The sequence below is a fragment of the Chlamydomonas reinhardtii genome, chromosome 2, assembly GCF_000002595.2.
Source record: "Chlamydomonas reinhardtii strain CC-503 cw92 mt+ chromosome 2, whole genome shotgun sequence".
Taxonomy (NCBI): Eukaryota; Viridiplantae; Chlorophyta; class Chlorophyceae; order Chlamydomonadales; family Chlamydomonadaceae; genus Chlamydomonas; species Chlamydomonas reinhardtii.
Window position 1 is genome coordinate 4,516,882 of NC_057005.1, and position 12,164 is coordinate 4,529,045.

The 12,164-nt window shown below is 63.4% G+C and overlaps 6 protein-coding genes across 7 annotated transcripts in view; 4 read left to right on the top strand and 2 right to left on the bottom strand.

Annotated features, from left to right (window-relative positions):
• The window catches only part of CHLRE_02g100500v5 (uncharacterized protein), a 17,932-nt gene extending 17,181 nt beyond the window's left edge, over nt 1-751 (top strand). For both annotated transcript variants that reach the window (XM_043059707.1, XM_043059708.1), the window contains one exon: nt 8-751. The gene's annotated coding sequence lies outside the window, so the exon portion shown is untranslated. The remainder of the gene's footprint in view (nt 1-7) is intronic.
• An 82-nt stretch (nt 752-833) lies between these two features.
• On the bottom strand, nt 834-2,509 carry CHLRE_02g100533v5 (uncharacterized protein). The gene has a single exon (XM_001699760.2). The coding sequence runs from the start codon at nt 2,415-2,417 to the stop codon at nt 1,470-1,472; it is 948 nt and encodes a 315-aa protein (XP_001699812.2). The 5' UTR covers nt 2,418-2,509; the 3' UTR covers nt 834-1,469.
• Nucleotides 2,510-2,629: 120 nt separating this feature from the next.
• Nucleotides 2,630-3,911, top strand: CHLRE_02g100566v5 (uncharacterized protein). The gene is made up of 2 exons (XM_043059709.1): nt 2,630-2,844; nt 3,000-3,911. The coding sequence occupies exons 1-2, from the start codon at nt 2,715-2,717 to the stop codon at nt 3,059-3,061; spliced, it is 192 nt and encodes a 63-aa protein (XP_042927343.1). The 5' UTR covers nt 2,630-2,714; the 3' UTR covers nt 3,062-3,911.
• Nucleotides 3,912-4,639: 728 nt separating this feature from the next.
• CHLRE_02g100600v5 (uncharacterized protein) lies at nt 4,640-8,751 on the top strand. The gene is made up of 5 exons (XM_043059710.1): nt 4,640-4,916; nt 5,008-5,174; nt 5,301-6,922; nt 7,101-7,388; nt 7,666-8,751. The coding sequence occupies exons 1-5, from the start codon at nt 4,688-4,690 to the stop codon at nt 7,877-7,879; spliced, it is 2,520 nt and encodes an 839-aa protein (XP_042927344.1). The 5' UTR covers nt 4,640-4,687; the 3' UTR covers nt 7,880-8,751.
• A 2-nt stretch (nt 8,752-8,753) lies between these two features.
• On the bottom strand, nt 8,754-10,629 carry CHLRE_02g100633v5 (uncharacterized protein). The gene has a single exon (XM_043059711.1). It carries the CDS (start codon nt 10,372-10,374, stop codon nt 9,853-9,855), a length of 522 nt encoding a protein of 173 aa, XP_042927345.1. The 5' UTR covers nt 10,375-10,629; the 3' UTR covers nt 8,754-9,852.
• Nucleotides 10,630-10,729: 100 nt separating this feature from the next.
• CHLRE_02g100666v5 (uncharacterized protein) lies at nt 10,730-12,161 on the top strand. The gene is made up of 2 exons (XM_043059712.1): nt 10,730-10,934; nt 11,082-12,161. Exons 1-2 carry the CDS (start codon nt 10,885-10,887, stop codon nt 11,632-11,634), a joined length of 603 nt encoding a protein of 200 aa, XP_042927346.1. The 5' UTR covers nt 10,730-10,884; the 3' UTR covers nt 11,635-12,161.
• Nucleotides 12,162-12,164: the final 3 nt, after the last annotated feature.

A 12,164-nucleotide genomic window follows, 5' to 3' on the forward strand; every position in this document is an offset into this window, starting at 1 on the left:
GGAGCAGGAGCAGGAGCAGGAAGGCACGAGGGAACGGAGGCAAGCTGCAACGGCAGTGTATCTGCTGCCGGAATGACCTCCATGCTTGACTACCGGCGGCAGTCGTGGTGCCTTGAGCCGTCTGTCGTGTTGGGGGCTGTCATTCATCAGTAGTGTCGCGTGCGGGCTAGCTAGCCGGCCTTGCAACGCAGCGCGCTTTCTGTGACCCAGAAGTGTATAATTGCTTCTTCTGTGATTGGATGCACGACGCGTACAACGCACACGTTGAGCGGATGGAAGAGTTTATTAATATTAACTTGACAAAGTGCACAGCCCTGCGTTGATGATAACTGACCATGGTATGGACCTGTATGGACTTGTTTATCCACGATCGTACTGTGGAATTTTGTATGGGACATACCGCACTGGAAGCGTGGCTTCGCAGATTTATGTGCACTGCGCGGCCGCAGCCGTGTACCGGTCAAAGTGCTGGGTGAATGCATGCTGAAGTAACGCCGGATCCCGTTTGTTCAAAAAGATGAACAAACGGGATCCGGCGTTCTTCCGCATGCGCGTATATGTGTGTGCGCGCGCATGCGTGCGTGTGTGCGTGTGTGTTTATGGGCTACACGCCCAAGTAACCCAAGCCCATTGGGGGGACATGGGACTTTCGCGTGAATGGCTCCGGGTCTGCAAAGCGAACGGGTCTTGTTGAAGAGCACACGGGGCGGCACAGGCTGCACGTGTATGTGTGTGTGTGTGTGTGTGTGTGTGTGTGTGTGTGTGTGTGTGTGTGTGTGTGTGTGTGTGTGTGTGTGTGTGTGTGTGTGTGTGTGTGTGTGTGTGTGTGTGACTACGGTTTCCATGGTTATTCTGCCAGATCACGTGAATCGTGTATCTGGTATAACCAACGACAGGGCTCTCAATCGAGGGCTGCCGTGACCTGGCGTTTCCCCGGCAGAGCGCAACCAGCTCTGGAGTCCACAGGGCAACGCACTCCGACCCTTCACCGCGCCAGTAATCCTTGCGGAATTACTACCGGTGTAACAACCTCAGACCCAGCGGGCGAGCTACCTCTTAAAAACCAGGCGGGCAGAAGACAAAAAACAGCAAACATAACAAAACACGCAGCACGCGACAGCACGCGAAAGCACGACCACAGTGGCCGCGGGGCTGAGTCCTACGACCCGGCAGCCTGCACGACCTCAACCGCAACCTAACCAGCTCTCGACGCAAGGGCAGACAATGCCTAAGGGCAGCCACAAACGCGTCTGGCCACTAGGCCGGTCCAGGCCGTAAGACCCGGGGTGTTGCAGCACCCAATACACCCTCTCAGGCATTAAAACCCCGCAAACCTGGCCCTGCTCCCACGGGCGTAAAACAAAAGACCCTTCGCCTGCCCACTAAGCTCCCCCGCTGACCCTCTCGTATGCCACTGCTTCAGTGGCTCATGTTAGTGCTCACGCGCTTCTCCTAAGGGCTGATCCCTTTCAAGCCTCCAGCTCCATAGCTTGCGGCATCGCGCACAGCATTTCACCGTTCACCACCGCCAGGATGGGGTGAGTGGCGTCAACACCATCCCAGCCCTTTTGGGGCACGCCGAGCTGCGCGAACTGCATCAGCCGCGACCAGAAGTCCGCGACTGCACGAGCGCACGCAAGCTCGACGGGGTTGACGCCTGGCTGCGGCGGCGTCAGCTGTGTGGGCGGGATCTCGTCAAGATCGGGTTCCGCCTCCGCTGCACCTGCCACCGCAGCCTCGGGAGCTGCTGCCGCCGCCGTCTGAATTCCCAGGGCCGCTGCGGCGCGCGTCATCCCGCGCAGCCGCACCCGGCCATGTTCTGTGGCGGCCAGCGCCGCCATCACCACCACGTCCCAAACACACTGCTGAAAACCCGGCGGCGCCTGAACCAGCCACAGCTGGGCTTGGCTGATGGGAGCCGGACCGGGGTTGTGTGCGTTGATCTGCGCCACCACGGCCTTCGCCACCGCGCAATCCCAGAAGTGGTGCTGCCGTGGCGTGGGCGCGGCGGCGGCGTGTGCCTCCACCGCGGCGCCCCCATGGCCGTGTTGCCCACAGCCGCATGGCTCACGGCGAGCCAACGGCATATGCGAGTTTCCCGGCAGCGGCACTGCGTCGATGGCCAATCGCCACAGCGTCTCAAAGTGCCGCCGTTCCCACCGCACCTTCTGCCAAAGGCGCGCCAGGGTGTCCCTAATGGCGCCAAGCGTTGCAGCCGCAGCTGCTGGCAGGTCCTCCCGCCGCACCACAGCGCGCGGCGGGAGGCCCTGTGCCGCGCGCTCATAATCCTCGTGTAGGTCCGCCCGCCGCGTGGCCACATCGTCCAGCTGCATGGATGTGGCCATGCGGACGGACAGCTTCGCTAGGGGGACTTTGAGGGTCTCAGAGCCAGAGAGCTTCCAGCCCATGCGCGGCATGATGGTGGTGCGGACGACCTCACTGGTGGACGGCGCCGGGACAGGCGCTGGGCCAGGGCTCGCCAGCTGTGCGGCGTGAGCCTGCGCTGCACTCCACCATGATGGCGGAATGTCGCCGACAAGGCCCTGCAGCGCGGCGAGCGTGGGCCCACGGCGCCGGCGACGGCCGTCTGACGGCGCAAGGTAGTCTCGCAGCCACCCCTCCCAGTCGACTGCAGCCGCCGCAGGTGGTCGTGCAGCGTGGGCTCGCACTAAGTCACCGATGGTCACAAGACGCGCGCAGGCTCGCAGCGTCCTATGGCGGTAATCGAGACCACGCCCCTGCGTGCGCCGCGCTACTCCTGCCGGAACGGGCTCCACAGCTGTTTCGCCATCGCTGCCGCTATCCTCCTCCTCCTGCTCGCCGCTGGCCGCCGCGGGGGACGGGGTGAGGAGCGGGTTGCCCCACAGCGGCGCCGTGTGTGTGTTTGTGTGTTATCAGAGAGCGCATTGGAGGAACACGCAGGACTGCACGTGTGTGTGTGTGTGTGTGTGTGTGTTCGTACTGCCGTGTGTGGACCTCTCTGCGCGGCTCTTGTACAGGGGGTCGGACCTCCGGGGGTTCCAGGGGCCCCGGGCGGGAAACAGCAGCAGGCGGGCAGTAGGTGCGTGTCATCAGCGGGTGTCACGCCACGCATGCCACGGCATGTCATGCAGGACGTGCTAGCCGAACATTCATTCGTGGTGATGGTGGTGGTGGTGGTGGTTTCTGTGGTGCCGAGATCGTGGGTTAACCGGGCGGATATGCGTAGGCGGTGCAGCAGTGCGGTGCCAAAACCGGCAGCAGTGCAGTTGGGGTAGGACGGTAGGTGCGGCATTATTTGTTGCCTTGCTAGCGTCAATCCCGGGTGATGGAGAAAGGCGCCGTTGAAGGCCCAGGCATCTCGGTGTTCAAGAGTGGGAGGATAGACAGGCCTGGAGCCCGCAGTGTGTCGTGGCAGTGTGCCATGGCGGTAGGGGCAGGTGCGCTACAAAACCCATGGACGCAAGAGCGGCGAAGTGGCAGGTACGGTTGGCTGGCGTAAGCCGTCTACTGGTAGCTTGTACCAGGGTATAGCTGGTCAAAGCGCATCTCAAGGTGTGTGAAATGTTGATTGCACAGCTGCAGGGGCAGGTTGGGTAGTTGCATTTGCGGCTGTGGAGCAACTGAAGCTGCAGTGATGCTGATGTGTTGACTGTTAATGAAAGGGTTGCGAGTTCGTATCTGGTTCCCGAAGGATCGCTCCCGCAGCTGAGATGAAGGCTGCAGGCAGAGGAGTGGCCGGCTTGATCTCGGTCTTGATGGCATTAATGAGGTGCTATGTCCTAAGAGCTGTGGGACAGCGCGCCCGCATTTCAAGGTACCGGCCCCAGGATTTGTTGTTGTCCGTAGCTACGGTACATCAGGCGCATCAGCAATCCTGTTCTTACCGCCAAGCCGCAAAGAAACCGCCAAGCCCCTGCCACCGCGGCCTGGCTGCCCCCCCCCTTACATGTCCACTCCCACGCATCCAACCGCCACATCCACTTTGCCTCACCGCCCCCTGAGCCAAATCCAGTCCCGGCGGAGTGGCTACCGCACACCCACGCACGACCCACATACACACGCCATTGCACCTACGCTGGAGGCAGGGATTGGGCAACAGGCCATGTCCGCGCTGCGCAGCAGCTCAACCTATGTCGTGGACTCAGGTGCCTTCCGGTGCCTGGTTCCGCACATGTCGGACCTGCACAACACGCGGCCGCTGGCGGCGCCTTTGTACGTGCAGCTTGGCTCGGGCCAGCCGTGCGCAGCCACACGCGCAAAGTGCGACAGTCTGCCGGTTCCATCCGTCGAACCCAGCCCCCCAAGAATGCAGGCAGCCCGTGCCCCGGCGTGGCCCCGTTATCCCAGTGCCGTCACCAACGGACATCGCCATGACAACTTAGCCCCTGCACCCAGCTAGCAGTGCCAATTGATACCCAAATGCTGTCGCTGCCTGCATCGACGATCGCTGTGGTCGACACGCATGCCCACGGTTGGCGAGTCGCGGAGGTTGATTAGATGGCACGCGTGGGGAGGGGGGGGGATGGCCTGACAGGGCCTGACAGTTAGCGGTGCAGTTTTGCGCATGGGCCTCAGCTCGTCCGCGCCCCGCTTACCTGTTACATGTTCATGACATACTGGTAATAGGATTTAATTATTGACAAAAGCGGAGTATGTAGGTTATCCTTCAGCACATGCCTCGCGCTGCTCATTGCTTTTAGGGAACATGCTTCGCAAAGGCCCATTCTGCAAGTCGCTGCTAGATTTGCCACTTTTGCCCTCAAGGCATGTCTTGGGCATCGCGCTGCTGCAGCGCTCGGATGTTTTCGCGCTGTCCTCGGCTGCCGACGAGCTCAAACAGCTGGGTTTGGAGGCTTCTAGCTTAGCAGGAGCCTTTGTGATTGTATCAGAAGCCGGCGGCTTACGTCAACGCAAGCTCGGGCCCTGCGCACATGGTACATGGGCGCAGGAAACTGTGCATTTCGGACGCTGATTGTTGCCAGGGCCGTGATGCCCCCATGTCCTCGCGGTCGTTCTGTTATTCAGGTGACGCATCAACCATTGTCGTTGACTACGACGGCAAATCAAACGTGGCGCTTGCCGTCGATTCGGTGCTCGACCGCGACCTGACCGAGCAGCAGTGGCGGCAAGTGGAGGCTGACTATTGCAGTCGGCTGCTGGCTGGACATGCCGAGCCGGTGACTCTGCGTCAGGTGAGGCTCGGTTGCTGGGCTGTTATAAACACGGGTTTAGCCGGTGGCGTCCGTGCGACGCGTGCAGCAGCGTGCGCATGCTCCCTCAACCAGCGCTTTTCCCGCCCGCTCTCCGCCCGTTTGCAGGTCGCCGGCGCCTTCGCGCGCCTCAACCGCCTGCACCGCTGCTGGCTGCTGCTGCACAATGCGGCAGCCCAGGCGCCGGCGCCCGCAACCCCCGCGGGCGGCGGCCCCGTCAGCGCCTGGCAGGGAGGTGCCATGCCGCCTGCTGCTGGCGCCAGCGTGCCGACGCCGACCCAGATGCCACATGTGCTTGATGAGGCGCGGCGCGAGCAGCTGCTGCAGGCGCTTGAGCGTCCCGCCTTCAACGACTGCAAGTTGTTGGACTGGCTGGGCCGCGTGGTGCCGTGGGATGAGGGACTCGCCATGGAGCTGGCTAGCAGCAGCCTGCAGCAGCCGTTAGGGCCCCAGCTACCCGACGCGGCGGCAGCTGGGCCACAAGCGCAGCAGGAGGAGCAACTTCAGAAGCATCCGCTTATCGATCAGGACGGCATGAAGCAGCAGCAGGAGAGGCAACGTGCAGTATCGGCTGAGGAGTCTGGGGACCCAAGCCTCGCCAGGCGGCTCGCACCGCGTGCGGCGGCGGAAGCGGGAACGGCAGCGGTCGCCGTGGAGGCTTTGCCGGGGGAGGGCCAGCGGGATCTGGCAGCGGGCCAGAAGGTGGAGGCTCAGGAGGCGCAGGGCCAGACGGCAACGGGCCAGCGGGCGCAGGGCCGAAAGGCGGGCTCGGACGCGCAGGCCCCCCAGCACCTGGCCAAAGCGGTCGTGTGCCCAGTGTCACCGCCGGCCGGCCCAGTGCCGCAGAGCGGAGCTCCGCACGCGCCCTGTCAGGTGCCGCCGGGCGCAGCCGCTGCGCCGCTGCTGCCGCCAACGGGCGCAACAGGTGCGCTGCCGGCTAGCCGTGCATGTGCAGCAGCGGCCTCCAGCGCGGCTGTGCTCGGCACCACCGGCGGTGCACCCGCGGCGCCTGGCATGGGCCCGCAGCAGGAGGCCGCAGGAGGCCGGCGGCGGCCGCGCTTGCGACCGTCCATCCACTTCATGCCGGCGGCAAAAGGATCAGGAGATCAGCAGCAGCAGGCGGCGGGGTGCGAGCAGCTCGAAACCGGCCCGCCAGCTGCAGCGGGCCCCTTGCCGCGCGCTGCGGGCCCTCTCGGCACCGCCGCCATTTCCAGCCGGCAGCCGCAGCAGCCCGTCAACGCCGCCGCAGGCGTGCCATTAAGCCACGTGTCAGAACAGAAGCAGATTGGGCGGGGGCTTGCTTCGGACGCGCGGCAGGAGGAGGGAAACCGGTCTCGCCAGCGGCGCTCGCGCTCGCCTGTGTGCATTAGAGACAGAGACAGCTCGCGCCCAAGCTCACGCTCGCGCTCACGGCCGCGCTCACGGCCGCGCTCACGCTCAGTAACACGCTCGCCATTACGTGCACGGCGGCCGCGCTCACGCTTACGCTCGCGCTCGCCCTCACAAGCACGCTCTCGCTCACGCTCATGTTCACACACACGCTCACGGTCACGGTCACCCTCGCGCTCGCGCTGGCGTGCACGCGAGTGCGCGGACACGCACACCCGGTCGCCAGACCGGCGACAGGACTCGTGTGACGTGAGGGCGGAAGAGGTGGCCTGGGCGCGGCAGCTGCACGAGTGGCTGCTGTGCGAGCCTGATCGCACGGCTGCGGTGCCTCGGATACTCAGGTGAGTACCGTGCCGCGCCATTCCCTACCGCGTGAGGCGCCAGCACCTTGCACTTTCCTTGCACAGGCGCCTGCAGCAGACCCCGACAGCAGCCGCTGGCCCGCCGATGGCTAAGGCTTGCATCCGCTCGAGCTTGACGTTCAATCCCATGACGCGCTTGGTGCTACCTGTGGCGTAGGATGAACATGGGCGTGCCGGTCCGGGTGTTGGCTACGACGCGCCTGAAGCCGATTGTGTTCTGGGAGGGCTACCCAGGCCTGTGGGAGTTCCTGCCAGGCACTCGGGAGACGCCGCCGGCTCTGCGCGCCCGCCCGCCGGTGGGCGGCGCAGCGCCGCTAGTCGCTGTAGCGGCAGTGGAGCGGCAGCCCCTGCGCACACCCGCCCAGATGGAGGTGGCCTACATCCGCCGGCTATACACCTTCCTGCTGACCCGCACAGGCGGCGCAGAGACCGGGGACTTCTTAAGGCAAGTGCCGTGCAGCGGCGGCGGGGTGCGGCCTCACGCAGGCAAGGTCGCGCGGCCGCTAGCAGCAGCATTGTTCGCGTGAGTGGTAATGAGGGCCATAGCAGCACAGCAAGGCGGCCACAGTCGCCTCGCATGCGGCAGCAGGGGCCAGTCGCCATGTTGCCACGTTCAGCTCATTTAGGCAAGCCGCCCATTCGTCTCTGTCGGGGTGCTTAGTATGCAACCCTGCCGTGTAACGACTCGTTCATTCCCTCGACTTTGCGCTGCACCCACCCAGGCTATCCATCAACGTGCCGAACGCCGTGCTGTGCGGCCGCCGCGTGACGGCCTTCCTCGAGTCGTACCAGGACGCGGGAGTGCTGGAGCTCAGCAGTAGTGGGGGCGACAGGGATTCGGTGGTGGTGCGGGCGGTGGCGGGGCCGAGGGCGGAGGCGGCGCTGCAGGAGGCGTGCGAGCGGCTGCTCAAGCAAGACAGACGGAAGGAGGGATGACAGGCGAGTGAGACGGCGGCAGTGGGCGGGGTTAGAGAGAGGAACAGCGTTTCAGAGTGTTCGCGAGTTGGATGAACGGATCGCAGGCGTGATGGGCCGCGTACGAGGTTTTTCATGCCGTCTTGGCAACTGGTAGGCGGCCCTGGGCCCGGCGGCAGCGGCCCTGGCCCCAGCAGTTGCGGCGTGCATGTGCGTAGCGGAGGGACTGAGCAAGGCCACGTAGAGGAGGACAGCGCAGCGTCGCCCAAGAAGCGGCGCCGGCGCGCAGGTTGACGCCGGCCGGAGTCTGGTAAGCGGTCTATGCTATGTACCGGTATGTGGTAGGCTGCAGCAGTGAGGAGTGTTGTGGCTAGAGGGTTTCCTGCTGTTTGGTTGATTGCTGGCTGTGCTTGCGCTTGGCAGCGGGACCTGGCTGGACGCCTGGCGGGCCGTGCTTGTCCGAACCGACCCCGGCTTCGTATGTCCGGGAGATGAGTTAGTAGCTTGCGGCCTCAGACTGGACACGTGGCGTGGGCTCAGCCTACTTTGCAGTCTTTTCTTTTGCGAGGGAAAATATCTATGCCGTCTTGGAAGGTGCACTGGAAGTGTGTAATTGGCAGATGGAATGATGGAGTGCTGGAATGAGGCTCGGATGGGAGAGGTTTGCAGTAGTTGGACAATCTACAAGATGGACCAAGTGGTTGTACTACCGGTAGATCAAAGGCGATGACGAGCCGCGACAGGAGCAATGCAGCCGAACAGCCCCGATATTGCTGCCAAGATTGCTGCCCTGCCTGGGGGTCTCGACAGGCCTGACAGCTGCATGTGAACCGCTGATCTGCACCCTGCCATAGGTGTTGCTGACCATGGCCATTATCTTGCGTATACTGTGACACTACAAAGTATGTCCTCAGCCAGGACCTGGCAACTCGCGGAGAACAGAAAGCGTTCTCCGTGGATCATCCACGCCCGCAGCGTGTTTACGCCCGGCCAGCTGTACGGGATGCTCTCACGCGTGACAGAGCGGAGGCTGCTGCGCCTGGCCGGCCCGCTCCGGCCAGACTTGTTCACCCCGGTGCGCCTCCCCGGATTCGTGGAGATTGATGCGCTGGCGGAGAAGCTGCGCGCTGAGCAGGCTGCAGCTTTTGCAGCCGCCGCCGCGGCCGTGTTGATGGGGGCGAGTGGGCGACAGCGGGCCCAACGGCGGCCACCAGGGCAACCGCAACCAACGGATATGACCATTGTCGCCCTGGACTAGCTTAGCCTTTCTGTGTTTCCTGTATTATTGCCAGGCCGCTATTGGGGCACACCCAACGCATCAATGCTTCGCTCATTGTTTCATCATCTGTTGACGTGCTCAGTACTTGTATCATATGTGTTGCAGTGGTGCGCGTGCCTTCCTTTCAGAACGCAGTTTAGAATGCATGGACCCAGCCGGTTGCCAGAGGCAGGCACACAACCGCTGGTGGAACAAGGTTAGATACGGTTGCGGTGGCGTGCTTGAACTCGATACTTTCGGAAGGCTCTCACGAGTGCAAAACCAGGGTGCAAGAGAAGGCATTCGCGTGTTGACGTTAAGCAGGATGCAGCTGGATGTCGCGGGCCTTCACTTGCCTGGACGGCACTTTGAGAACTTGACTGTGGCCGGCCCTTGCAGCACTAATGGCGTCACCCTGCTTGCCGCCTGTAATGCACATCCCCCAATCACCCCCAATGTGTGAAAGCTTCCTGGCTGCTGCTGGCACCCGCATCGCCGCCTGCTACCCAGCCCCCCAGCATTCTCACACGGAATGAAGCAGTGGCCGCCGCCTCATTACATGGACTAAAACGGTGGGACCGCAGGCCTGCAGCCTGCCACCACGCGCCGCTCACCACGTCCTCATAACCCTGCCCCTGGCCCCAGCCAACCGTGCGTCATCATCTCAAGCCACACGCACCATGCAATGGCCATCACCTACAGATCGGCGCTGCCACTGGCCACTGGTGGTACAGCCCTACCTTACCCACGCGCGGCGCGAGCGGCCCCCTGCGGCGCGCCCGACGGTCCCACCAGCACAACACGGCCGCCAACCAGGAGGTACGCCGACCAGCCCCGCTGCTCCGTTGTGCTCGTACGCGGACGCCACGACCACCATGTGCTGCATCAGCCCCTCAGGCAGGCGGCCCATCTGCCACTCCTTGCCGGAAGCGGCCCCCCACGCGCCCGCCAGCACCGCCACCAGCGCCGACAGCTCCTCAAACGGCCGCATTGCTGACTTGGCGCCCGCCCCGCCCCGGCACCACGACCACCCCCAACGCCCAGCCTGCTCCGCTCCCACTGATGGCGTGCGCCCGTGCGAGCGCCGCCCCTGCCTGCCACCCGACGCCTCGCGCAGGCGCACCACCTTGTTGGCGACGCGCTGGGAGCAGGCAATCTTGTGGCCGATGCGCGGCTCCCGCTTGACCACCCTGCTGGCAGCCGAGACCGCCACGTCCTCCACACGGTCGTCGGGCAGGAAGGTGGAGCCGTACACCATGCTGTAGCAGCGCGTGCCACATCTTTCCTGTGTCAGTCTGACAAGGCATCGTTGCTTTGACCTACACATCACAAGAAGTTAGCGTATGCATAACGCAGCCTTCTCACTTAGACGTTGAAAATGCCGTGCTTCCCGCAGAGCAGGTGCACCATCTTCTTGACGTCCGCCACGTCCTGCTTAACAGCCGCCACGTGACCCTTCTCCAGTATGTCCACTTTAAGAATGCCGGCAATAGGAAAGCGACAGCGGTGATTCCCGTCGCGACGACGACCACCGTGCTGGCAGCCGACTTTGCAGTGGCGCCCCACGATCCAGCGGTCGCTCCCTGAGTCGGGTTGACACCGAATAGGGTTCTGACCGCGCTTAGGGCCTTCGGTGCGGTGGTCGTCGTCGCGACGAAAATCACCGCTGTCGCTGCGGTGGCCATTCCTGTCACCAGCATTTTAATTAAAGTGGACATACTGGAGAAGGGTGGCGGCTGTTAAGCAGGACGTGGCGGACGTCAAGAAGATGGTGTACCAGTCCTGCTCTGCGGGAAGCACGGCATTTTCAACCTCTAAGTGAGTAGGCTGCGTTATGCATACGCTAACTTCTTGTTATGTGTATGTCAAAGCAACGATCCGTCGCGAGCGGTCGCGCTGCCTTGTCGGGCTGACACAGGGATGAGGTGGCACGCATCAGGAGTGATGTGGCACGCATTGCTACAGGGCGCTGCTGAGCATGGTGTACGGCTCCACCTTCCTGCTCGACGACCGTGTGGAGGACGTGGCGGTCTCGGCTGCCAGCAGGGTGGTCAAGTGGGAGCCGCGCATCGGCCACAAGATTGCCTGCTCCCAGCGCGTCGCCGACGAGGTGGTGCGCCTGTGCGAGGCGTCGGGTGGCAGGCAGGGGCGGCGCTCGCACGGGCGCACGCCATCAGTGGAAGCGGAGCAGGCCGGGCGTTGGGGGTGGTCGTGGTGCGGGGGCGGGGCGGGCGCCGAGTCAGCGATGCGGCTGTTTGAGGATCTGTCGGCGCTGGTGGCAGTGCTGGCGGGCGCGTGGGGGGCCGCTTCCGGCAAGGAGTGGCAGATGGGCCGCCTGCCTGAGGGGCTGATGCAGCACATGGTGGTCGTGGCGTCCGCGTACGAGCAGCAGGTAGGGGCCCTGGCCCGAGCAGTTGCGGCGTGCATGTGTGTAGTGGAGGCCGGAGGGACCGAGCAAGGCCACGTAGAGGAGGACAGCGCAGCGTTGCCCAAGAAGCGGCGCCGGCGCGCAGGTTGACGCCGGCCGGAGTCTGGTAAGCGGTCTATGCTATGTACCGGTATGTGGTAGGCTGCAGCGGTGAGGAGTGTTGTGGCTAGAGGGTTTCCTGCTGTTTGGTTGATTGCTGGCTGTGCTTGCGCTTGGCAGCGGGACCTGGCTGGACGCATGGCTTGTCCGAACCAACCCCGGCTTTGTCCGGGAGATGAGTGAGTAGCTTGCGGCCTCAGACTGGACGCGTGGCGTGGGCTCAGCCTACTTTGCAGTCTTTTCTTTTGCGAGGGAAAACCACCTTTGTTGTTTCTTGTTCATGCCGTCTTGGAAGGTGCACTGGAAGTGTGTAATTGGCAGATGAAATGATGGAGTGCTGGAATGGGGCTCGGATGGGAGAGGTTTGCAGTAGTTGGACAATCTACAAGGTGGACCAAGTGGTTGTACTAGATCAAAGGCGATGACGAGCCGCGACAGGAGCAATGCAGCCGAACAGCCCCGATATTGCTGCCAAGATTGCCCTGACTGCTGACCTGCCTGGGGGTCTCGACAGGCCTGAC

Coding starts and splice junctions, on each gene's coding strand:
- CHLRE_02g100666v5 (XM_043059712.1), top strand. CDS start 10,885: ATGGTGTACCAGTCCTGCTCTGCGGGAAGCACGGCATTTTCAACCTCT. Junction 10,935..11,081: donor ACGGCATTTTCAACCTCTAA/GTGAGTAGGCTG, acceptor GCATTGCTACAG/GGCGCTGCTGAGCATGGTGT.
- CHLRE_02g100533v5 (XM_001699760.2), bottom strand. CDS start 2,417: ATGCCGCGCATGGGCTGGAAGCTCTCTGGCTCTGAGACCCTCAAAGTC.
- CHLRE_02g100633v5 (XM_043059711.1), bottom strand. CDS start 10,374: ATGGTGTACGGCTCCACCTTCCTGCCCGACGACCGTGTGGAGGACGTG.
- CHLRE_02g100566v5 (XM_043059709.1), top strand. CDS start 2,715: ATGGCGGTAATCGAGACCACGCCCCTGCGTGCGCCGCGCTACTCCTGC. Junction 2,845..2,999: donor TGGCCGCCGCGGGGGACGGG/GTGAGGAGCGGG, acceptor GCTCTTGTACAG/GGGGTCGGACCTCCGGGGGT.
- CHLRE_02g100600v5 (XM_043059710.1), top strand. CDS start 4,688: ATGCTTCGCAAAGGCCCATTCTGCAAGTCGCTGCTAGATTTGCCACTT. Junction 6,923..7,100: donor GCGGTGCCTCGGATACTCAG/GTGAGTACCGTG, acceptor CCTGTGGCGTAG/GATGAACATGGGCGTGCCGG. Junction 7,389..7,665: donor GAGACCGGGGACTTCTTAAG/GCAAGTGCCGTG, acceptor GCACCCACCCAG/GCTATCCATCAACGTGCCGA.